Source organism: Mustela lutreola, chromosome X (assembly GCF_030435805.1).
Source record: "Mustela lutreola isolate mMusLut2 chromosome X, mMusLut2.pri, whole genome shotgun sequence".
Lineage (NCBI taxonomy): Eukaryota > Metazoa > Chordata > Mammalia > Carnivora > Mustelidae > Mustela > Mustela lutreola.
In genome coordinates, this window is record NC_081308.1 from 65,593,862 (window position 1) to 65,616,504 (window position 22,643).

General features: G+C 38.5%; 1 protein-coding gene across 2 annotated transcripts in view; it reads right to left on the reverse strand.

Annotated features, from left to right (window-relative positions):
* Positions 1 to 422: 422 nt before the first annotated feature.
* NEXMIF (neurite extension and migration factor) overlaps positions 423 to 22,643 on the reverse strand; it is a 192,210-nt gene continuing 169,989 nt past the window's right edge. The window contains exons 2-4 of one of the 2 annotated variants that reach the window (XM_059157799.1): positions 11,831 to 11,956; positions 7,252 to 11,142; positions 423 to 6,178 (exon numbers count right to left, since the gene is read on the reverse strand). In XM_059157799.1, coding sequence (XP_059013782.1) covers positions 6,156 to 6,178; positions 7,252 to 11,142; positions 11,831 to 11,909 — 3,993 coding nt within the window. In that variant the 5' untranslated portion in view covers positions 11,910 to 11,956 and the 3' untranslated portion in view covers positions 423 to 6,155. Of the gene's footprint in view, positions 6,179 to 6,773; positions 11,143 to 11,830; positions 11,957 to 22,643 lie in introns of both variants that reach the window. The other variant, XM_059157798.1, reaches the window with a different exon arrangement.

Sequence of the window (22,643 nt, forward strand, 5' to 3'; positions counted from 1 at the left end):
AATTCCAGTTAGTTAACATACAGTGTAATATTAGTTTCAGATGTACAATATAGTGATTCAACACTTCCATACATCACCCAGTGCTCATCACAACAAGTTAACTCCTTAATCCCCATCACCTATTTAACCCATCCTCCCACCCACTTAACCTCTGGTAAACATTAGTTTTTCTCTATAGTTAAGAGTCTTTTTCTTAGTTTGCCCCTCTCTCTTTCTTTTCTTCCCCCTTTGCTCATTTGCTTTGTTTCTAAAATTCTACATATGAGTGAAATCATATGGTATTTGTCTTTCTCTGACTGACTGACTTCACATAGCATAATACTGTCTAGATCCATCAATTTCTAGACAATGAAGAATTTTTTATTTGGGACTTAGAATTTATTTAAAAATGGTTTGATTTGTTACATATGATTCCAAAGCAGTATTTTTAAACTTTTCTTTTTATTTATTCCATAAACAATAACAAAACTCAGCTAGGTACATTATGACAGTTTCACCATACACTCAGTCACAAATATTTAAAACCTTTGCAACAAGAACAACAAAACCAGAGGTGTTACAAGAATAATTTACAAGAAAATCTATAAAACAGCAAGAAGCTCACAAATATTCATTTTCATTTGCACAAGATCACTACACTCTTTCACAACATGTTTTGTGTTACAAAATTCCCAACAAAAGTGTATTTTTTTCTTTGTATTATGGTTTCTAAAACCAGAAACTTTGAAGTAAATATCCTTTTATTAGCACCCAGTGGTGCAGAAAAAGGAAAACTCTCACATACAGACACTTCACAGCACTTTTCTAAGAAAAATATACACTTACAAAATATGTTACAAATTGGCACACTTAAAAATATACAAGATTTTGTAGGCGTCTTAAGAGTGATCCTTAGGCTTTATACTTCAATTGACTCTACAGATTATTTATAAAGCTTAACTCTGAAAAGAAAAGGCAAACAATTTCCTAACATTTTAAAGTTGCAGTGTCACATGTCAAACAGAAACTTAAGTTACATTCATAAAAAGGGCCTCTAACATGTTTATTTTGAATTTCCTTAAATGTTTAAAGGGCTTGGGAGAGGACAACAATGGAGATAATAGTTTCTTTAGCACCATAAATCAGTATTTTACCAAAGAGGTGCATTCAGTTTTATGGAAATTAAATTAAGGACTAGTACATTCAAAACTGTAGGCAGCAAACTCTAGTCAGTGCTACAGGTATCCCAGTAGAGCATTTTAAGCTTTCTACCCTCCTCACTGGGAGTCAAAACCAAAAGCCCTCTTCTAGTTTTTATTCTAAGCCTTTTCTTTTGTGCTGTAAAACCAGGTATCTCTGACAGAAGCAGAGTGATTTAAACATCTTCTTTCTTCTTTCTGAAGGGGATGTCTAAGACTCAGAAACCACTGAGCCTGATAGATGGAGAGACATCCTTTCCATTTTATGTTGACTATTTCTTTTCTACTTACCCAAATACTGATTTTTAAAGCCTCATTCACACCATACAATTTGTACTAAGCTTCTTTCCTTTACATTGTCCTTCTTCAATGTTTCATCTCTTAGTTATGATTCTAAATGAAGAGTACATCTCAAGTATCATGTAGCTGCAATGGGAGCTCTGCTTCATGACTGTAGCTACTGTTTAATGCTCTGAGTAAAAAATGTGCCTTGAAGTGTAGCCTGCGTACTGCCATCAAAATAATCCCATGCTGGCTGAGGACCTTCAAGTTGATGGCAGTGTTTCCCAAGTTAAAAAGCACAGCTAAATTTTTCCCCCTTATTCGGGTCCTTGAGAAACCTTTACAAAAATCCCTGGCCTACATTGTGTTGACAAGATTCCTATTTATCCCTAGTTACTAAAATGTTTGGTTTTTGTATTAAGCCTTCTAAACATACTGGTGGGCTTGGTGAATTTTATGATTAGAAAATAAATCTCATATTAATTTTATTTCATAAAAGGACATATTCCTATAATAAGCTATCATTAAAAAATCCTAAATAAAAATAAAACTCCAGAAATTATATAACTTCTTAATAATCCAGGAGAAAACAAACATTTATAGTTCTAGCACTAGTTAGGACTAGCTAGTGCTCCATTCTCCTCTTCAGGGCAGAAATTCAGCTCTCTTCAATTCTTGGAACTGTTCTGAGAGCATCTGTAAATTGAAGATGTGGCAGATCTGCATCAGACTGGTTCAACTTGGTAAGAGCAAGCTTGTTTAAAAGGTCCTTGGATATGGTTTTTCTCCTTTAGGCAAAAAATGCTCATCAGGACCCACTAAAACAGAAATTCACTAGAACTGCAGAACCTCACATAACAGGACATAGGATGCTAACCAGAGCTGTTTACAGCTTTTAAAGCTTCCTTTATGCTTCTCTCTTACATACATGCTCAACCCCTTCCCTGTCCCTCCCTCCCCCCTGCACACATACAGATGCATCTCAGCAAGGAAAAAGTTCAGAGAAGGTGAAAGTTGTCACAAAAGCCCACCTAGCACCAAAGACTTCAGGGAGATGGCTAAAGAAGTGATGGTCAAGGTAGTGCAGGAGGTTTGAAAAGATTTAGGAGAAGGTAAGGCCTTAACACATAATTGCACAGAATAATAAGTCAGAAGAGAAAGCTGAGAGGAAGCAGCATATATGAGGAAGCTGGTATATGAGACGCTGGAGAGGCCATTGGTTTAAGCCAGTTATCACAGCCCAAACATAACCCCCGAAGTCTCAAAGAACCTTGGTCAAGGCTACTATTTCAGCACCCTCTCCACATAGTCTAGCACCTAACCAGGGAAGAAAGGGGATCAGACATATTTTTACAGACTTCCAAGGAAAAGGAGTTTCCAACTTTCCTTAGTAATGTGATATTATTTTCTCTCTCCCTCTCTCTCAATCTCTCTCTCTCTCTTTCTCTCTGTGTGTGTGTGTGCATTGAAAGTAGCCAAGATAATTAAAGGTAATTAAGGGTGAGAAGGTTGCCCTCTGAAATTCTAGAAGTAGCTTGGCTAAGGTTCTTAAACTCTGACACTTTGAGGAGGTGGAGTATAAGATTATAAAAGAAGAAAAATTCCAAGATCAAGGACTGAAATTAAATAAGAATAATAATGGAGAATACTATCTCCAGGAAAATAAATAATAAATGGGATTCTGTTGAGGAAGCATTAATAGGAAACAGTGTCTCAGAGAGATGTTAGAAGGGAGTGGCAATCAGAAATTTCAGAACAAGGAAAATTCCATATATCTGACTCAAAATGTCAGTGATAGGGCAAAACACTATTTTTGTATCAGTGGTCCTCACTCCACTAAGGCAGATGGTTGAATAAGGGGTCTCCAAAAAGCCAGGCCTACTATGTTGTGACAGGATGAAAAAAAATATGAGCAGTGACAGGACCAAAAAATCCATAAAAACGGAAACACTCAGAACACAATGTACTGAGAGGATATTAAGTGAGATTAAGAGAATAATCATCTTCTGCATTGTCCTATTATTCATTAATCAAATTTAGTTTCTTGTTATGTTTTAGTAGAAAGCAATTGATTACAAGTCACTGACACATATGTAAAAAACATATAATGTACTGTAGTAGGCCATTAAAACTGGTACTTTAACATGTCAATTCTCTTTGGAGAAAGGGATGAACCATGCCCTAGAACTGGTCCCTAATGGGCTCCATAGGAGCAACTGAAAGTATCCATTCCAAAGGACTTGTGCTAACAAGTTCTGACAAGGAAACTGTTTCTGAAAGTTTCAGGTTGTCCTTCTACCCCACCCCCACCCCATTTTCCAAAGCTGAACTGAGAAAAACTGGGACAACTTCTCCCATAATTTTTTATAAAGCACATTGTATCCATGGAACATTTTCTTTATTTCTTTAATTGCCACCTTTTGATTACATAGAGAGCACTCCATTCCTGTAAGTGACTTTGAGGTCTGGAGTTTTGGGGATCATAATACAGGTAGAGTTGGTGATTCCAAACCTAAAGTAGCTGCAAAACTGAATAAACAAACAAAATAAAAACAAAAATAAAACAAAATCTAGTTCCTAAGAACCAGGCATAGCATTAAGCATAAACAGCTAGCTATCAGAGTGGAGAAATAGAAGAAAATGTTCCAGTCTGATTGTTTTCCATTCTGGATGGCAGCTGTAGAGTAGGAGACATGTTTCATCTCGTGCCTTTCCATTAAGTAATTTTCGAAGACTCACCACACACAAGCATCAAAGCCTAGGAATAGGCCTGAAGCAACCTCACAAAATGCTCCTCACCCACTCATTCCCACAGACACACACAATCACATCACCAAGAACACAGGCTTGTTCATTTTACTACCTAGTAATAAGTAGTAGAGCAGGCTGGTGAAAGGAATCATGGACTGGGAAGTGTATGAACTTATATATGTGACAGACTTCCTTCCATTTCTCTCTGACTACTTTCAAATGTTGCTTTTCTGTTTGTGAATATATTTAGGTGGCAATGACTAGGTAGGTTTATATTTTGCTTAAATTTTTCCTTTTGAAACATCTTCCTTTTTTTTTTTAAATCTCCCTTTCCCCCACCCACTTATTCTCCACCCTCCCACCCACAGCCTATATATTCACAAGTTAATAGGTTAGTAACAGTATTAGTAAGAATAGTAAGAGTAACAACGACAACAACCAACAACATTAATAATATTAATCCCCTATATCTGTATAGCACTTTATGATCTACAAAGCGCTTTTACATCCATTATCTCATCTGTGCCATAATGCATCAGTCATCAGACACACAGGCCTTCAACTGTGCAAGGAAAATAGATCAAATGTTAGAAGTCAAGTGGTGAATAAAGGGGAAGAAAAAGCAACACTAGCAGTGTTGAAGCTGTGAACTTTAAAGACAAAAGGGGGAAGGGCAGAATAAAAATGTGATTTCAAAAATGTATATAAAATTGCAATTTAAGTTTAGTGTTTGGCATCAAATACTAGTCATCCTCAGACTAAGTATGTATGGCCCTGATTAGTTGTTACCACAAATTGTTCAGCTTAGCTAATATGTGTATATAACTCATAGGAGTTGAACTGAGATGCCTTAACATTTTCTTTAAGTGACATTGGCATTGCAAGATTAAACATTGAAAGAACAATAAAGCCATGATATGAATGCACTTTTGACAAAACATTTATGAAACTACTTAAATAAAAGCAATCTATGTACTTCATTTGTCATTAGTGTTGATTTTATAGCTATTTTATAATTTATCCCAGACTATTATAAAATATATAAAACTGAGATATAAAGTATCAGCAATATAACTTTGCACTTTAAATAATTTTCAGCTACAGATTTTGCTTTTAGAAAACAAACTTTAAAGCAGCTGTTTTGCTTCCTTGTAAAAGGTTCTGTAAATGCATATAGTAGGTCCCTGATGGACTTAGCTGTTGTGACTTCCAGACTTTCTCAACAATTGAACTGTTAGACAATGGAACAAACAAAACTTTATTGTGCCTTATTTAATTGTTTATGTTTCCACACAGGACAGCAGAGTTTAAAATTTCAAAATAATGTGTGTGTGTGTGTGTGTGTGTATATATATATATATATATATATATATATATATATATATATCCGTTAAGGAGCTTTAAACTGTGGGGTGAATCTGTGAGATGAGGTAAGGAAATTTGGCACATTTCAAACAGTATCATTTAAGTTTTGGTAAATTGTGTAACACAACATAATTTTCCACTGTGATCTATAGGTGCTATCCACATAAGTGGGGGTGGTTAATAGCAAGAATCACTGGAATGTTTCTAATAAATCAACAGGGACAAGATCCCCAAATACTCACAACCAAATGTTGCTATAGAAGTAAAAATATATACAATACAGTCACTTGTTTGTAGTTTGGCACAATGTTTTCCTTTTCTTCCTTGGGTAAATAGTGCATAAACTACTTGTGCAACTGTATGACTTTTGAAGTCTTTTACATAGAACATTAGATTAAAAGTTTGCTTCCAAAGACTTATTCCCACACTTCAAAATTCTTTTCTTTAAGCACTTACATGTCAACATACATACCACAAGGCATATTTTGAAAGAAATAAAACACAAACATCAAATGTCTTTCTGGAAAATGTGAGTTTCTTCTTCAAACACAGGTAAAACCCAAAATGCTGTTTCTGCTTTTAGGAGATTGTAGTCGGAATCCCTGCAGAAAAACCAAACAATTTATGCCACCTTAGTTAGCTTTAGTGTATGTCCCCAAAAGGGATCATACAACCTAAATTTGTTTACATCATACTAAATGCTGTATGATGCAGAAAGAGATATAGATATGGGGGCACTAGAAAGCACTCCTAATAGCCACACGATGAGGTTTTGTTTTCCACATTATGCTCTTTTTGCTTAAATGATCTTGCCCTTTTGTCTATATAACTTTTTGATTCTGTTGTTCAAAATGTTTTTTTCCTGCAAAGCCCTTCCCTTCCCAAAATCATTCAAGAGCATATTTTAGTTCTATTTTCTCAATTAGTAAAAACTAATGCTGAATCGCAGAAAAAGTAGACTTGTTAGAGTTTATCCCTAGCTAAGCCACAACAAAATTGCCCAATTTTGGGGGTGGCTTAAAGGTATAGGGATTTTCATGCACTTTTTTTTCTTTTTAATTTGAAAAAGAAGGGAATGGGACAGTTTCTTTCATGCAAACTTTTGCTTTCAAGAAGGAAAAAATGAGGGACTGTGGGCTTAGCAGGTAGTAGGAAAGCTAAGGGTACACCATCTCAGCCATTCTGGTGCAGTATTACCTCAGTTTTTCAAAAGAAGCTGTCCCAGCCTCATCCTTGTGGACCTGTTCTCGCTCCATGCACTTTCCCTTACACTTCTCATCTCTCAGGGCCTTGGAGCTGGATTTGTGACGATATAATTTTTTGTGTGTTGGTCCATTATTGCCTAAAGTGCTCGGGTTATTATACTTTTTATCAAAGAAGGCAGAGCGAGAGTCCTCATAACCATGCATGTTTGCACGACCAGGATCACCTATCGCTGCTTTCCCATTGCTTTTACTCACACCCTTGATGGACCTGTGATTCTTAATGGCTCCTGGCGACCCACTGTTGACCTTTTTCTTAGATTCCTGTGGTGTCCCAGCCAATATTTTGAGGGTTTTTAATTTTAGGCTATTAGACTCTGGGGAGTAAAATATGTTGGGGTCTCCATGGTGCTCCATGGGTTCCCAAAGGGGCTCTATGGAGGCCATCATGAATCTCTGTACATCTGCCATACCAGAGGCAATGTTGGACAAGATATAGGAAGGCTCCTGAAATTCCCGTTGATCATCATCAAGGAGGTTATTGGTGTTGGTTCCCATGTTCAGGTCACTCCAGACAGGGCTACTCTCTTTCCCCAAAGTCCAATCTCCAGAAAGTCCCTTTTGACTTGGCATCTTCATGGAGGCCACAGGGCTACCATGTTGGATACATTCAGCCAACGTCTTCCCTGTGGAAGATATGTTGTTGATTTGGCCTCCCCCACGGCCAATGCCAATTTGCATTTTCTCTCCATTGATTGCAGCCACATATTTCCCTTTCTTTGTTGACTTAGGGGTCTGGCGGGAGGTTTTGCCAGGTGGCTTTTCAATCCCTTTGTTGTTGGCTTTGAGAGATTTTTTCCTGGTGTTTTTCTGAGAAGAACTCTGGTTCATAGCCCCACTCTTGTTGGGTGAACTTTTCTTTCTTGCTTTTGACACTTTGTTGTTAGTACTCATTTGACCAGATGGATCATTAAGTGTTGATAGGCAAGGAGTTTTTTGGAGCAAGCTGACAGAATCCTCATCATTGAACATATGGAACTGAAACTGATGGTTATTTAAAGTAAATCCATCATCCACTTGGACCTGCCGTGAAAGGGTACTGCAGTCCCACTTGATTTTCTCCATATTGCTCAATGGTCCTGGGACACCCTCTTGGAACCCCTTCAGTGTTCCTAGTGTCTTGATACTCTCACATCTGGTAATTTGAGGTGAAAGACTGGGGGTATCAGGTGGAGACATCTCTGAGAGAGATGAGTGGCGGAATTTGTCAGGAGTGAAGTTGGAGATATCCAGGAGGTCAGTGGACTCCTTTAATGGTGTTATCTCATCAGTGCTCTGCTGGATCACCAGCTTGGGGCTGCAGTGGGCCAGGAAGTCATCAGTAATATCATCATCACCATCTTTTTCACAGGATTTCAAGCTTAAGGAGCAATAATTGCTTGAGTTGACAGAGAGTGGGGCCATTGAATCAAAGCTAAAGAGCCGGTCATCATCCATATTGGCTGGGCCCTGCTGGAAAGGAAAGCATATCTCTCCATTACTAAAGTGACATAATTGATAAGAGTCATCAGATGGGAGTTGGGTGTCTTGCACAGAGGCATACAGGACCTTGTTGCAATTACTGCCACCACTATTGAGGCAGGTTCGATTGTATGTTGTAGCTGTGAGGTTATTTTCCATGGAGACTACTTGGGAGACTCCAAATTCATTAGATTGGGTTGGAGCTATCTCCCTTGAGACTTCAGCCACGAATTCATGGGGGCCAGAAGCAGGCTTGTTGGGCCACATATTTCCATAGTTGCTTGATTCTATTTTGAAGTTTTGGGATGATTGCTGCAGCTCAGACTCAGAGGGTGAGGAAAGCACACAGTCCTGGGCAGGCTGGAGAGGCACAAAAGATTTTTCTGTTTGAGTGAGGCTGCCTTCATGTCGCTCTGGAGAATGGTGAGCAAAGTATGACATACCAGTATTATTTGACAAATCAGAAGCATCTAACAATGTCTGCAGATACCCTCCAGGGATAACAGGTATATTGGTGGCAACATTAGCAGATGATAAAGGCATTTCAGAAGAGCAGGTGGTTGGTAAGAAAGGAGAATTCTTAACCTTTGCCTCATGAAATTCAGATAGATGAGAACTGTTTGAGGTCCCAGGAATATCTTCATTCTTTAAATCAGCTGTAGAGGGTTGATCTTCCAAAAGAGGGCTGATTTGAACAATTGGCTTGTTTTCTTGTCCAACTTTGATTTTCTTGGATTTTAACCTGGCTTCACTTTTAAATTTGATTTTGTTGAGCACTTTCCTCTCTGGTCCCTTAAATCCTGCATCTTGGGCTTTGACTTTCACTGAGTCAGGGCCTGTCACATCATTTAAATGTGATCCACTTGCGCAGCTGGGGGCAGCTAAAGGTGCTGACTTCACTGTACCTTTCAGGCCTCCATCTTCTTTACGAGTACTACCTTGCCTCTGATCACTACAGAATGAAATCTGCTTACCACTTGCTGGAGTTTCCACAGATGGGATTCTTTGAATCCTGTGCCTATTGCCAAGCTTAGATTTTCGTTTGCGAGCAGGTGGCAGGAATGACACCTCAAAGCTACCTGTTTCAAAGTTTTGCTTTTGGCATAAGGGTATCTTGTTGGAATCGGTGTTGCTGTTTCTTTGTTTTTTCTTCTTCTGCCAGAAGCCCTTCAAGGGGGCCAGCTTGGCATATTTATTGAGCTGATTCTCACTTAAATTAACTGTTGTCTCACTGGAATCTACCCTACCCAACTTCACCAGCATATTTTTCTCACCTTTAAAGCGATTGATGATGATATATTTGATAATAACAGGAGGCTCCTTACGGGTTACTTTTCTTCTCTTTTTGGGACACCATTCATCATCATCTTCCTCTTTGGAACCACCTGGCAGCCATTCCTTCCTCTCATTTACTTTTTCACCTTCTAGTGAGTCAACATCATATAGATAATCTTCACTGTACCTGACTTTTCTCTTGGCTCGCAGCCCATAGTTCTGCTGGGAGGAGGTGCTGCCAGAACTAGTGTCCCGAGCCATATAGCGGCTACAGTCCTTGATCTCCCCCATGGCATCATAAGAGACCTCAATGAAGGAACTGTCATCACTGAAATTCCCTGATGCCTCCAAGGAATTGGCAAGATGGCTGTGCTTTGGATTCTTAAATTGCCCTACTTCAGTCCCACTGCATGGTTTATTTAAGGCGGATTTTTCTCCATTATCCTTTTCATCCTTTTTCCCTATACCCTTGTCTTCCTGTCCCTCTTCTTTGCCTTTCTTCTTGTCCAAGTTTTTATCCTCCTCCCCCCAGATGATATTCACATCAGGGACCTTGAACTGGGAAAGATCACTGTTCTGCTTCAGGACCCCACTCTTAGACTCTCGCTTGGGACAGGTAGTAAAAACACTGGGGAAAAAGTTGAATTGGGCATCCTCCTGCATTAGAAGGGTGGTCTTGTCTCTAACATTGTCTTGGAAGGACTCATATCGAATTTTCAAGGAACAGACATCACTGCCCAGAGTTGACTCATCATCATCGAACATGTAGTTATCCACATCTTCTTCAGAGAATAAGTTGACAGACAGCTCATTTTTGGAACAGAGGTCAAGTAGTTCAATCTTACTCTCACTAATGAAAGTCTCAAAGTAACCCCAATCTTGATTGGAATTTGCCAGCAAAGCCTCTTCCGTATTACACTTGTCTAACAGTAATGCCTCATAATAACTTTTCTGAGCTGGATCCTCCAAGTCGATGTCAGACTTCTCAGCTTCCCGTTTTTCTCCTGACCTTGATTTGTGCAGAGGAAAGCCTAGGAGCTGGTCTGAGAGCAGCTGCTCTCCATATTTCATGTTTTCTCCAGCATTAATACACTGAATCCCTATATCAGAAACTGCACAGGTTTCATAATCCTTATTTAGATCACCAACTTTCAGACTGATCCCAGGCTCAGGATCTACTGCATCCTTGGATTCCATGAAGCAGCCCAAACAAGTCCGGCTTGGCTGCATGAGGCAGTCCCCATTCAGAGCTGACATGCCTGCAGGCTCCATTATGGCAAATGGAGCTTTCTCACACTCATTGGGCAGTGACCATGTATGCAGGCTTTTTGCAACACCAGATGTAAGGGAAATGGCATTCACAGAAGCACTATTAGCAGCATGCTCAGGTGCTTCAATTAGCCCCAAAGGAGATGGAGGGTTCTGCATACAAGGTTTCTTAGAAGGTGGAGGCAGGAGACCCCTGGGATACATCAGGGTCTCTTTTTGAACCACTGGTATAGGCTGGATTGGTGCAGTTGCTTCTAAAGCTGCCAATGATTTTATTGTCACATCCTGGTTCTCTGAATCTGGAGAAAAGGTAAAGAAATGACAGTTTTAGACCACACTCATGAACTCTCTTTCCTTTGATCAGTTTCCCTTGATCAGCTTATATAAGCTTGATCTTATATAAGCTAAGGCTCAACTTCTCTGGCTTTATAACTAAAAACTACAAAGTTAAAGAATAACCCTGATTTTATATTGAACATTCAACCAAGTGAAAAATAGTATTTCTTTAGAGTAAGCTTTTTCTTTAGACACAGAGTTCTCCTCGGAATAAGGAGATAATTGGACTGCTTGATTAATTGGAAAGTCAAGGTTTTCAGGGTGGGAAAATTATCAGGTGGGATAGTTGTGCTTTTAAGCTATAAAGCTTAGTCCAATCATTCAGACTTCTATTCTGGAAGCTCCTCTGTATCTAGATGTTCCAAGCCACACATCAGAGCATATTTCTAATTCACTATGAATTCTGAGGAACTCAAGTATTCATCTGACAGAGATGATTTGCAAGAGCAAAGTGTCTGGATTGGATAGCCCTTACAGACCCTTCTATCCCAGTTAGAAATTTGGTGGAATAAAATTTAGGATTAATATCAATCTCAGAGGCACCCTAGACTTAACCTGCTCCAAGTGTCCGTTTTGTGGATACTAAAAATCTACAGTAATAACAAAGGACTACTAGGAGAAATAGTATATACTATAATTAAATTCTCTTACCATTTTCTTTGACCCCATTAATCAGAGTGTTTTCTCCATTGGCTGAGGCAACAACAGCCTTATCTTGTTGGTTATCCATGAATGTAACCTCTTATTGTTTCATTCCAAGTCCAAATGCTGTTCAACCTGCACATTTTAAATATATAATGTTAGTCATTAATATATTTTTTCTCTGTTTTAAAGTTATTTCAGTTAAAGAGGTCTTAAAAGGCTCACTGGAATTTACATTTCCAGACTTTGTTTCTATTGTTTTTTTTTTTGTTTGTTTGTTTGTTTCATAGTTTATACCCACTATATAAATCAGTTTTTAAAATTTTATTTAAATTCAAATTAGTTAACATATAGTGTAGTATTGGTTTCAGGAGTAGAATTTAGGGTTTCATCACATACGTATAACACCTAACAAGTGCCATCTTTAACACCCATTGCCCACTTAGCCCATCTTCCACCCACCTCCCTCCATCCACCCTGTTTCTTCTCTTAACTGTACAATATGTTATGGTTTTCCTCCCTCTCTGTTTCTATCTTATTTCAATTTTAAACTTACAATTCATTCATACATCCTAAGTACTTCTATCCTCTCTAGGCTACCATACTACTCATAATGGAAATCTGAAAAAGCAGGCAAACTTACACCTTCTTCCAGATAAGAATGTATTTAACCTAATCATGGCCATCCAGTTAGAAAGGATGCAAAATGAAGTCCAGAGTGACCTGAGATAACAAATGTATGCATGTAGTGATTGGGTTTATTTCTGTTTGCCTCATTTCCACTTCAGATGATCTAAAACTCTTCAAAAACAAGGCAATTCATACATACACACACATATACATCACACTCAGCTTTTCTCTCTCTGTCTTAAAATTTGACTGCTAAGGATGGAAAGAGGTAGAGACTTTCTTTCTCGGTTTCTCAACTTAAATATTCCTCTGAGCCCAGCAAGATTTTAAAATTTTGCTACAAAGAAAATCTGAAATTTCTGAAAAGGTCCCTACATCACCTGGTATTTTTAGGGCATATAATACCTATCTATAGCCCCTTTTCTCCTGCCCACCTACTGGGTGGTAAGTATATGAAAAAGAATAGAAAACAAGGCCACCTGAAATGGAGTTGTCTACCACATGCCATCACAACGTGTGGTAGACATATAAATCTTTATTTATTATAGCCCCCCTTTTTCCTAGACCTTCTTCTCAGCAAAATATCCATCCCTGTATTAAAAACACAGACTTCAGGGTGCCTGGGTGTCTCACTTGGTTAAGTGTTCAACTCTTGATTTTGGCTCAGGTCATGATTTCAGGGTCCTGGGATCAAGCCACACGTTGGCCACTGTACTTAGCAGGAAATTTGTTTGAGGATTCTCTCTTTCCCTCTCACTCTGCTCTCTCTCCCTTAAATAAATAAATAAATCTTAAAAAAAAAAAAAAAAAAGGAGAGACTGCTGATGGCCAAGCAGCTATTACAAAAATCTCAATCGTATACTCACTTATCCTATTACATGAATAAACCATGAATAGTAGGTACAAATTTGATGAAACAAGAAGCAGTAAGAAGAATTTTACATGATTCATATCTCTATGATATTTTACCTATTTCTCTACCTGTAAAATAAGAAGTCTGTATTAAGCAACCACAGTTTTAAAAATGTCAGATAGTCCTGAGTTTTCTGGAATATTTATATGTTGGAATTGCCAAACTTTCTTCTCATTTTGTACAAGACCTGACTTGAGAGTAGCCAATAAACCACAGGGAAAGGAGTAAGATATGCTTACTTGTATTTACACAAAAAGAAGGGCTGGAGATTTCAAAAAAGTGGAGAGGAGTGGCTAGCAAATCCAAAGTCCCCATCCCTTGGCAAGAAGGTCTCATTTGTGGTGGAACTGAATAAACAGATCAGTTGATTGAGCCTGTGCTTCAGATAGAATCATATGGGTCAGATGGAATCATACTAGTATCATGGATTCCTCTGTGAAACTTTCTTTTTAAGAAACTCAGTTGTAGGGGCTCCTGGGTGGTTCAGTCGTGTCTGCCTTCAGCTTGTGTTATCCCAGGGTCTTGGGATTGAGCCCTGAATCTGACTCCTTGCTCAGTAGGGAAGCCTCCATCTCCCTCTGCCTCTGCCTGCTGCTCCCCCTGCTTGTGCTCTCTCTCTATATATATCAAATAAATAAAATATTAAAAAAATAAAAACAAAAATCTATTGGAGGGTGCCTGGGTGGCTCAGTCGGTTAAGTGTCTAACTCTTGATTTCAGGTCAGGTCATGATCTCAGGGTCATGAGATGAAGCCCGGCATCCAGTTCCATGTTCTCTCCCTCTCCCTCAGTGCCACCCTGCTCATGCATGCTCTCTCTAAAACAAAACAAAACAAAATAAAACAAAAACAAACTCAATTGAACTTCAGGTATCATTTTACTCTTCTTTAACACCTCCCGTTCACTAACTCCATTTTGGCAGGACTTGATAAAGGTCAAATTATTTGTGGATTTCAACCATTTAGTGCTTTATTGTCCCTTATGCCTAAGGCTAATTACAAGGAAGACTATTTTTATCACCAGGAAGACCAAGGCACAGAAAAAAATATAAAATAAAATCACAAAATAACATAATAGGGATCTATGACAGAAACTCAAGTATCCTGACCAAGAGACCAAGTGTTTTTTTCTTAAAACACAAAATGCCTTCTCTATAAATCTTACCCCTTCCAACCCCTGGCCAAAACAAAGATGTAGAAATATAAGTTTTCACATGTTATTGATTTATACTTTCACCCTCTTTCAGGTAATAAAATAAAGACAGCTGCTTCAGTCAAGTTAATTTATTAATTAATTATTAGTAAAATTAATATATCATAAAATATATGCAGGAGCAATATATTTAAGTGTCAATAATTATCCAATTTTGTCACACAGGACAAGAACACTATGTCAGGGGACATGTTAGTGCCATTGTAAGTTTTCTCTGGGGTACTATATTTCTAAGAACATAATTTTCCTCTAATAGAAAACTGATCAAGTACCCAGGATTTATGGTTCTAAGTTAAAGGGAATCATAAAGGGTTGAGATTAGAAGAAATACACTTTGGCATGCAATAAAGAAGACGCGGATAGGAGTATGGGAGCTTCATGAGTTGGAAAGGGGAGAGTAAGAGAATGAATGAATACCCACCAGGTGCTAGGTTACAGATGTTATCTCATTTTATACTTATAATTATCTTGTAGGATTAGCTCTAGTAGGTTCACATTTTCTTCGAAAGAGAAAACTATTATAGATACTAAACTTAATGATTATCAATTATTTGGACCTGTGTTCTGCAGAGTTAAAAGGCTAAACCATGGTCCTTTTCCATATCTTTTCAAAGCTCAGCTGTGAGACAACTTAAATCAAATATTTTCCCATATTTTTATTTATTTATAACCTGGCTGCTTATAAAAATGATTTGGGAGAGGGATTATAATTTTGTATAGTAGTATACAAACAGCTCTTGGTTTGCTTTAGCTTTTCCCCATTGTTCAACATTTTGGAACAACAAATTTTGTGGGGCTTTAAAAATCTATTTTGAGCTAAAATAGATTAGCACTTTTGGAATTATGTACAAAAATTTGCTTTGCTGATCATGGTAAATCATGCAGAGTAATGGCAATGGAATAACATTAGCATGGAGACTGGTATTTCGAAGCAAGGAAATGTTCAATTAAACTGGAAAAGCAACCCTGCCTAACTTTCCTTCCCCTCAGTTGGGCCTGAATGTGGTCTCATGTATCCTGCCCCAGTCAGCTGCTATGTTCCTTTCTAAAGTTCTTTAAGCCTCAGGTCTCAGAGTCCAAATGACCTGCCCTGGCATTTGTGCTGTCCCTGACTTTTGGAAAAAAAAAAAAAAAAAAAGCAAGGCAAGAAAGTAAATCATGTTTCTGCCTATGGACCTGGGATAAGATAATCTTTGGGGTTTGAGTAGTGCTGATCTTCAGGATATCAGTTTAAATCAATTCAACAAATTGACTAGGTACCTTTTGTGGTAATGGTAGTGTGTCAGGCACTGCAGTGGAAAAGACAGGTGGATGAAACTACATCCTTGTTCTCAAGGCTCTCAGCATCTATTGGGGGAAGAAAGCCATAAACAAATTCCAATAAATGTATAATACACTGAAAGAGAAGCAAAATTTTTTATAGGAGTTCTAAATGGAGAGAACTCTTCCACTTCTAGAGAGGAGGGTAATCAGGGAAAGCTTTACCAGTAGCAACAGCATTTGAGATGGACCTTCATGGATGGTCTTTCAGGAGGTGAGGATGGGAAAGTATAGAAGAAAGACTTCCCAGACTGAAGGAACTTCATGAAATGCCATGAGTCTCTACTCACTCTACTTTATCCTCTAAACAACTGCTGCAGAATTAATAGGTCTGACAACTTGCTTTAAATATTTCTGTTTTGACTTGAATATAACACCCCTTTCAATCAATCCTCAAGCTCTCAAGTTATGTTTTCCTTTCATTTTCTTTACCTCTCCTTATATTTCCAAATATTCTAGCCATCTCTGCCCCCCTTAATATGATAGATTATTTTTTGCTTCCAAGTATCTTGCACTTGATATTCTCTCTACCTGGAATGTTTCCCCTACCCACATCCCTTCCCCTATGCCTTCTATTCTTTCTCCTTCTAGCCTTCCTTTCACCTCACTTTTCTATTCCCTACTCAATTTTTTTCTTGATACCTTCCTTGATTCTCCCCACCCAAAAAAAATTAGTATCTTCTCTGCATTCCCAAACAACATTGATCTTTGTCTTGATCACCTTATATAAACATGACCTCTTTATATCTGATTCCCTCAATAGACTTAGCTCCCTTCACCTCCACAGCTCATACACAGTGCTTAGCACATTGTATGTACTCTGTAAAAGTTGATTAGACACTTATGTTGAATCATAGAAAAAAATGGGAGGAAATTCAGTGAATAATAAGCATTTGGCTAAAATATTAGGTATACACAAGAAGATATAACTGAAAAGAGCTATACTGTGGAGGCCACCTCAATCTTAATTCAGGAAGACACTGAATGTTTTGAGTAGGACATTAGGACCAGTGAGAGTAGGAGAATCAGAGAGGTAGGGAAATAGGTTAGGAGACAATATTAAGGTGTAAGAAGTCAAGAAAATTAGAATTAAGGAGGAGAAAATAAGAATGGGAAGATGTTATATTTAAGTTATATTGTAGAATTGTGTTTGGAAAATAAATGTGGGAGGTGAGGGGGCAGGAGTCAGCATATACAGAGAAAGGAGAGATCAAGGAGTTAACATATAGTTGTGAAAGGCGCATTAGAGATTGTTGGGTTTCAGGCCAGAGTAGCCTCAGAAATACAGATGCCAGTATCTTCATGAGAATAAAATAATGTAAGCAGTAAGTCCGATCATCAGGTCCAACATGGGTAATGAAGCTGTCAAGGGTTTTAGCTGTCATACTGAAAAGGAGGAAACTGACCAGCAAGTTGTTATAGATGGGGAATCTACAAGTTTAGTTAGGGACTGAAATGGAACAAGGAGATGATATTGCTGTAGCAAACAGGTCCAGAGAAGGTTTGCAGGCTATCCTTGCCAAACTCTGTCTAGTCTGACTTCCCAATTTAACTTCAGTGAGTATGATGGATGACAGAATCAGCAATAGTTCAGAGAACACATTTATATCCATAATGCTGCTTAACTAATTCCATTTTCTAAACTTGCCAGGATTTCAAGATACTATGTTAGAAATATGGAGGTATGATGCTTTTAAGTACAGAAAACATGCTTAAATGAGGAGCCATGTAAGTTTAAAAATATTAAGGGTGAGAGATGGACGAAAAAGAGATAATCACAGTTAAACTAAAGAATACTATATATCTCAAAAGTATAGTATAAATCTATTTCATCTTTCATTATAAAGATTCCAAACTCAAAAGATATACACAAAACAACTCTTACAGAGGGTTGTATGTTGTACAACCACTTATTAGTTGGGTGTCCTCAGGCAAACTCCTTCCCCTCGCTGGTACTAAATATTATTAGCTATACATTAAGGGAATTGAATTAGATTATATCTAAGAGCTCATCTAGCTTTTTAAAAATTAAAATTTATTTATTTATTTGAGATTAAAATTACATGTGCAAGAAAAAAATTCTCACATAAGAAGAGTTCTGACTTAAGTTTTGTATGATTCTGAGATGAGCCTATGATGTATATCTGAGGGAACTCTTTACTGTCTTCCATCTCATGTCCCTTCCTGTGTTCCTCTGATTTTTGTACATTCCTACCCCTAGTCCTATCAGAGGTAGCAAATAGGGTGCTGCTGGTGGTGACAGGGCTCTGTATATTCCACATGCCTTCATTTTTGGCAGCCACCAATCTGGGGGGAGGGCTTCTTTGCTGGCAGACTCCTGCACAGTAGCTATAGTGACTGCATTTTTGTCCTAGAACAGAGGCTCCACATTTGGGGGTCTCTTCCCCAACTTTTCTTTTCTCCCTTCACCTATTGTTCTTATCTGAACCATCCTTTGGGACATCACTATAAAGAGATTTCCAAAAAGAACAAGTGCATAAGACCATAAATCATTGAGAAAGTATGTAAAATGCATTGTCTATGTTAAAGCTCTATGCCAATGCCATAAAACCCAATATTCAATAAGACTTGAAGTAGAGTTAGAAAGAAATAAACAGAGGTACTCATGCACTCAAGTCAGGAATAGCCAACCTCCTTACTAGTTTTAATTTCTAAACTTTTAGACCATAGGTAGCTCCATTTCACGGGCACATCTGAGCACCTTTGCCTTTGCAAGTTAATTTTATTTTTAGGCCTTTTCCTGCTTACTTTCTCTCTCAAGTCCAAAGAATAAGTGGTAGATAAGACCAATCACTGTTTTTCAGATAAAGAATGGGTATTTCCAAAAAGACTCTTTCTTCTTTCTCCCAGGCCCAAATGGGCAGTATAATGGCATAGTAAGTGCAGAGACACGAACCTGATATACCCACTGGTGTGTACAAGGTGGTGAGTTCTAGACACCTGAGTGGCTCAGTTGGTTAAATAACTGCTTTCAGCTCAGGTCATGATCCTGGAGTCCCAGGATCGAGCCCCATATCAGGCTCCCTGCTCACTGGGGAGTCTGCTTCTCCTTCTGACTCTACCCCCTCCTGCTCTCTCTCTCTCTCTCATTCTGTCTCTCAAATAAATAAATGAAATGAAAAAAAAAAAGACAGTGAGTCCTTAGAAGGAGTATATAACACTGTAGCCTGGCACTTGGTTAGAATGGGTTTATACAAGGATTGTGTCCTAGTCACCAAGTGCCTTCACTGACAGGCAACATTGAGTTACATTTGATGCTTGAGTGCAATAACTGTAGGCTGAGTAGTCCTTTGAGTTTCATCATACAGTTTCTAACCTCTTTTCTAACTACTCATCTATCCTGTTAACTGAATCTTATTATTTTAAAAATTTTTAAATTTATTTACTTATTTATATTATGTTAGTCACCATGTAGTACATCATTAGTTTTTGATGTAGTGTTCCATGATTCATTGTTTGCATATAACACCCAGTCCTCACTGCAATATGTGCCCTCCTTAATACCTATCAGTGGGTTAACCCATACCCCCCACCCCCACCCCTCTGAAACCCTCTGATTGTTTCCCAGACTCCAGAGTCTCTCATGGTTTGTCCTCCTCTCTGATTTCCCCTCTTCATTTTTCCTTTCCTTCTAATGTCTTCCATGCTATTCTTTATGTTCCACATATAACTGAAACCATATGATAATTGTCTTTCTCTGCTTGACTTAGTTCACTTAGTGTAATCCCCTCTAGTTCCACACATGTCAATGCAAATGGTGGGTATTCATCCTTTCTGATGGCTAAGTAATATTCCATTGTATTTATGGATCACATTTTCTTTATCCACTTGTCTGTTGAAGGACAGCTCGGCTCCTTCCACAGTTTGGCTATTATGGACATTGCTGCTATGAACATTGGGGTGCATGTGTTTCTTCTTTTCACTACATCTGTATCTTTGGGGTAAATACCTAGTAATGTAATTGCTGGGTCATAGGGTAGCTCTATTTTTAACTTTTTGAGGAACCTCCATACTTCTTTCCAAAGTGGCTGTACTAACTTGCATTCCCACCAGCAGTGTAAACAAAGGTGGAGGTATCACATTGCCTGATTTCATGCTATTTAACAAAGCTGTGATCACCAAGACAGCAGTGGTATTGACAGAAAAATGGACACATAGATCAATGGAACAGAATAGAGAGCCCAGATATGGACCCTCAACTCTACAACAAATCTTCAACAAAGCAGGAAAAAATAGTCAATGGAAAAGTCTCTTCAATAAATTGAGCTGGGGGCGCCTGGGTGGCTCAGTGGGTTAAGCCGCTGCCTTCGGCTCAGGTCATGATCTCGCGTCCTGGGATTGAGTCCCACATGGAGCTCTCTGCTCAGCAGGGAGCCTGCTTCCTCCTCTCTCTCTCTCTCTCTGCCTGCCTCTCCAACTACTTGTGATTTCTCTCTGTCAAATAAATAAATAAAATCTTTAAAAAAAATAAATTGAGCTGGGAAAATTGGACAGTTATACACAGAAGAATGAAACTCGACCATTCTCTTACACCATACACGAAGATAAACTCTAAAAGGATGAAAGACCTCAATGTGAGACAGGAATCTATCAAAATCCTAGAGGAGAACATAGGCAGTAACTTCTTCGACATTGACCACAGCAACTTCTTTCAAGATGTGTCTCCAAAGGCAAGGGAAACAAAAGCAAAAATGTACTTTTGGGACTTCATCAAGATAAAAAGCTTCTTTATCTTGGGGTGAGGGTTTTAGAAGTGAGGGGGGTGGGGAATGGGTGGGCCTGGTAACGGGTATTAAGGAGGGCACAGATCACATGGAGCTCTAGGTGTTATACAGAAACAAAGAATCATGGAACACTACATCAAAAACTAATGATGTAGGGTCATAGGGAAGTTCTATTTTTAATTTCTTGAGGAATCTCCACACTGTTCTCCAAAGAGGCTGCACCAACTTGCATTCTCACCAACAGTGGAAGAGGGTTCCCTTTTCTCCACATCCTCTCCAACACATGTTTCCTGTCTTGCTAATTTTGGCCATTCTAACCGGTGTAAGGTGATATCTCAATGTAGTTTTAATTTGAATCTCCCTGAGGGCTAGTGATGATGAACATTTGTTCATGTGTCTGATAGCCATTTGTATGTCTTTATTGGAGAAGTGTCTGTCCATATCTTCTGCCCATTTTTTGATTTGATTGTCTGTTTTGTGTGTGTTGAGTTTGAGGAGTTCATTATAGATCCTGGATATCAACCTTTTGTCTGTACTGTCATTTGCAAATATCTTCTCCCACTCTATGGGTTGCCTCTTTGTTTTCTTGACTGTTTCCCTATGACCCTGCCATTGCACTCCTCGGTATTTACCCCAAAGATACAGATGTCATGAAAAGAAGGGCCATCTGTACCCCAATGTTTATAGCAGCAATGGCCACGGTTGCCAAACTGTGGAAAGAACCAAGATGCTTCAACGGACGAATGGATAAGGAAGATGTGGTCCATATACACTATGGAGTATTATGCCTCCATCAGAAAGGATGAATACCCAACTTTTGTAGCAACATGGACCGGACTGGAAGAGATTATGCTGAGTGAAATAAGTCAAGCAGAGAGAGTCAATTATCATATGGTTTCACTTATTTGTGGAGCATAACAAATAGCATGGAGGACATGGGGAGTTAGAGAGGAGAAGGGAGTTAGGGGGAATTGGAAGGGGGGGTGAACCATGAGAGACTATGGACTCTGAAAAACAATCTGAGGGTTTTGAAGGGACAGGGGGTGGGAGGTCGGGCTACCAGGTGGTGGGTATTATAGAGGGCACGGATTGCATGGAGCACTCGGTGTGGTGCAAAAATAATGAATACTATTATGCTGAAAATAAAAAATAAATTTAAAAAAACTAATGATATACTACATGGTGACTAAATAATAAAAAGAAGACAAAAAGCTTTTGCACAGCAAAGGAATCAGTCAACCAAACAAAGAGACAACCCATGGAGTGGGAGAAGATATTTGCAAATGACATAACAGATAAAGGGCTGCTATCCCAGATCTAAAAAGAACTTCTCAAACTCAACACCCAAAAAACAAATAATCAAGTCAAAAAATGGGCAGAAGACATGAACAGACACTTTCCAGAGAAGACATACAAAAGACTAACAGACACATTAAAAAACGTTTAACATCATTAGCCATCAGGGAAATTCAAATCAAAACCACATTGAAATGCAACTTTACATCAGTTAGAATGGCAAAAATGAACAAGGCCAGAGACAACAAATGTTGGACAGGATGTGGAGAAAGTGGAACCCTTACACTGTTAATTGAATTTTCAAAATACTATTAAATTCTTCTCAGAAACATAATCACTGAAGTCATATATACAATGGAACATTATTCAGCAATCAGAAAGGGTGAATACCCACCATTTACATCAACATGGGTGGGACTGAAGAGGATTAGGCTAAGTGAAATAAGTCAAGCAGAGAAAGACTATTATCATATGGCTTCACTCATATGTGGAGCATAAAGAATAGCATGGAGGACCACAGGAGAAGGGAGGGAAAACTGAATAGGAAGAAATCAAAGGGGGGGGGGGATAAACCGTGAGAGACTGGACTCTGGGGAACAAACTGATAGTTATAAAAGGGAGGGGGTGGGGAATGGGGTAACTGGATGAGGAGTATTAAGGAGTGCATGTGTTGTGATGAGCCCTAGGTGTTATAGATAACTAATGA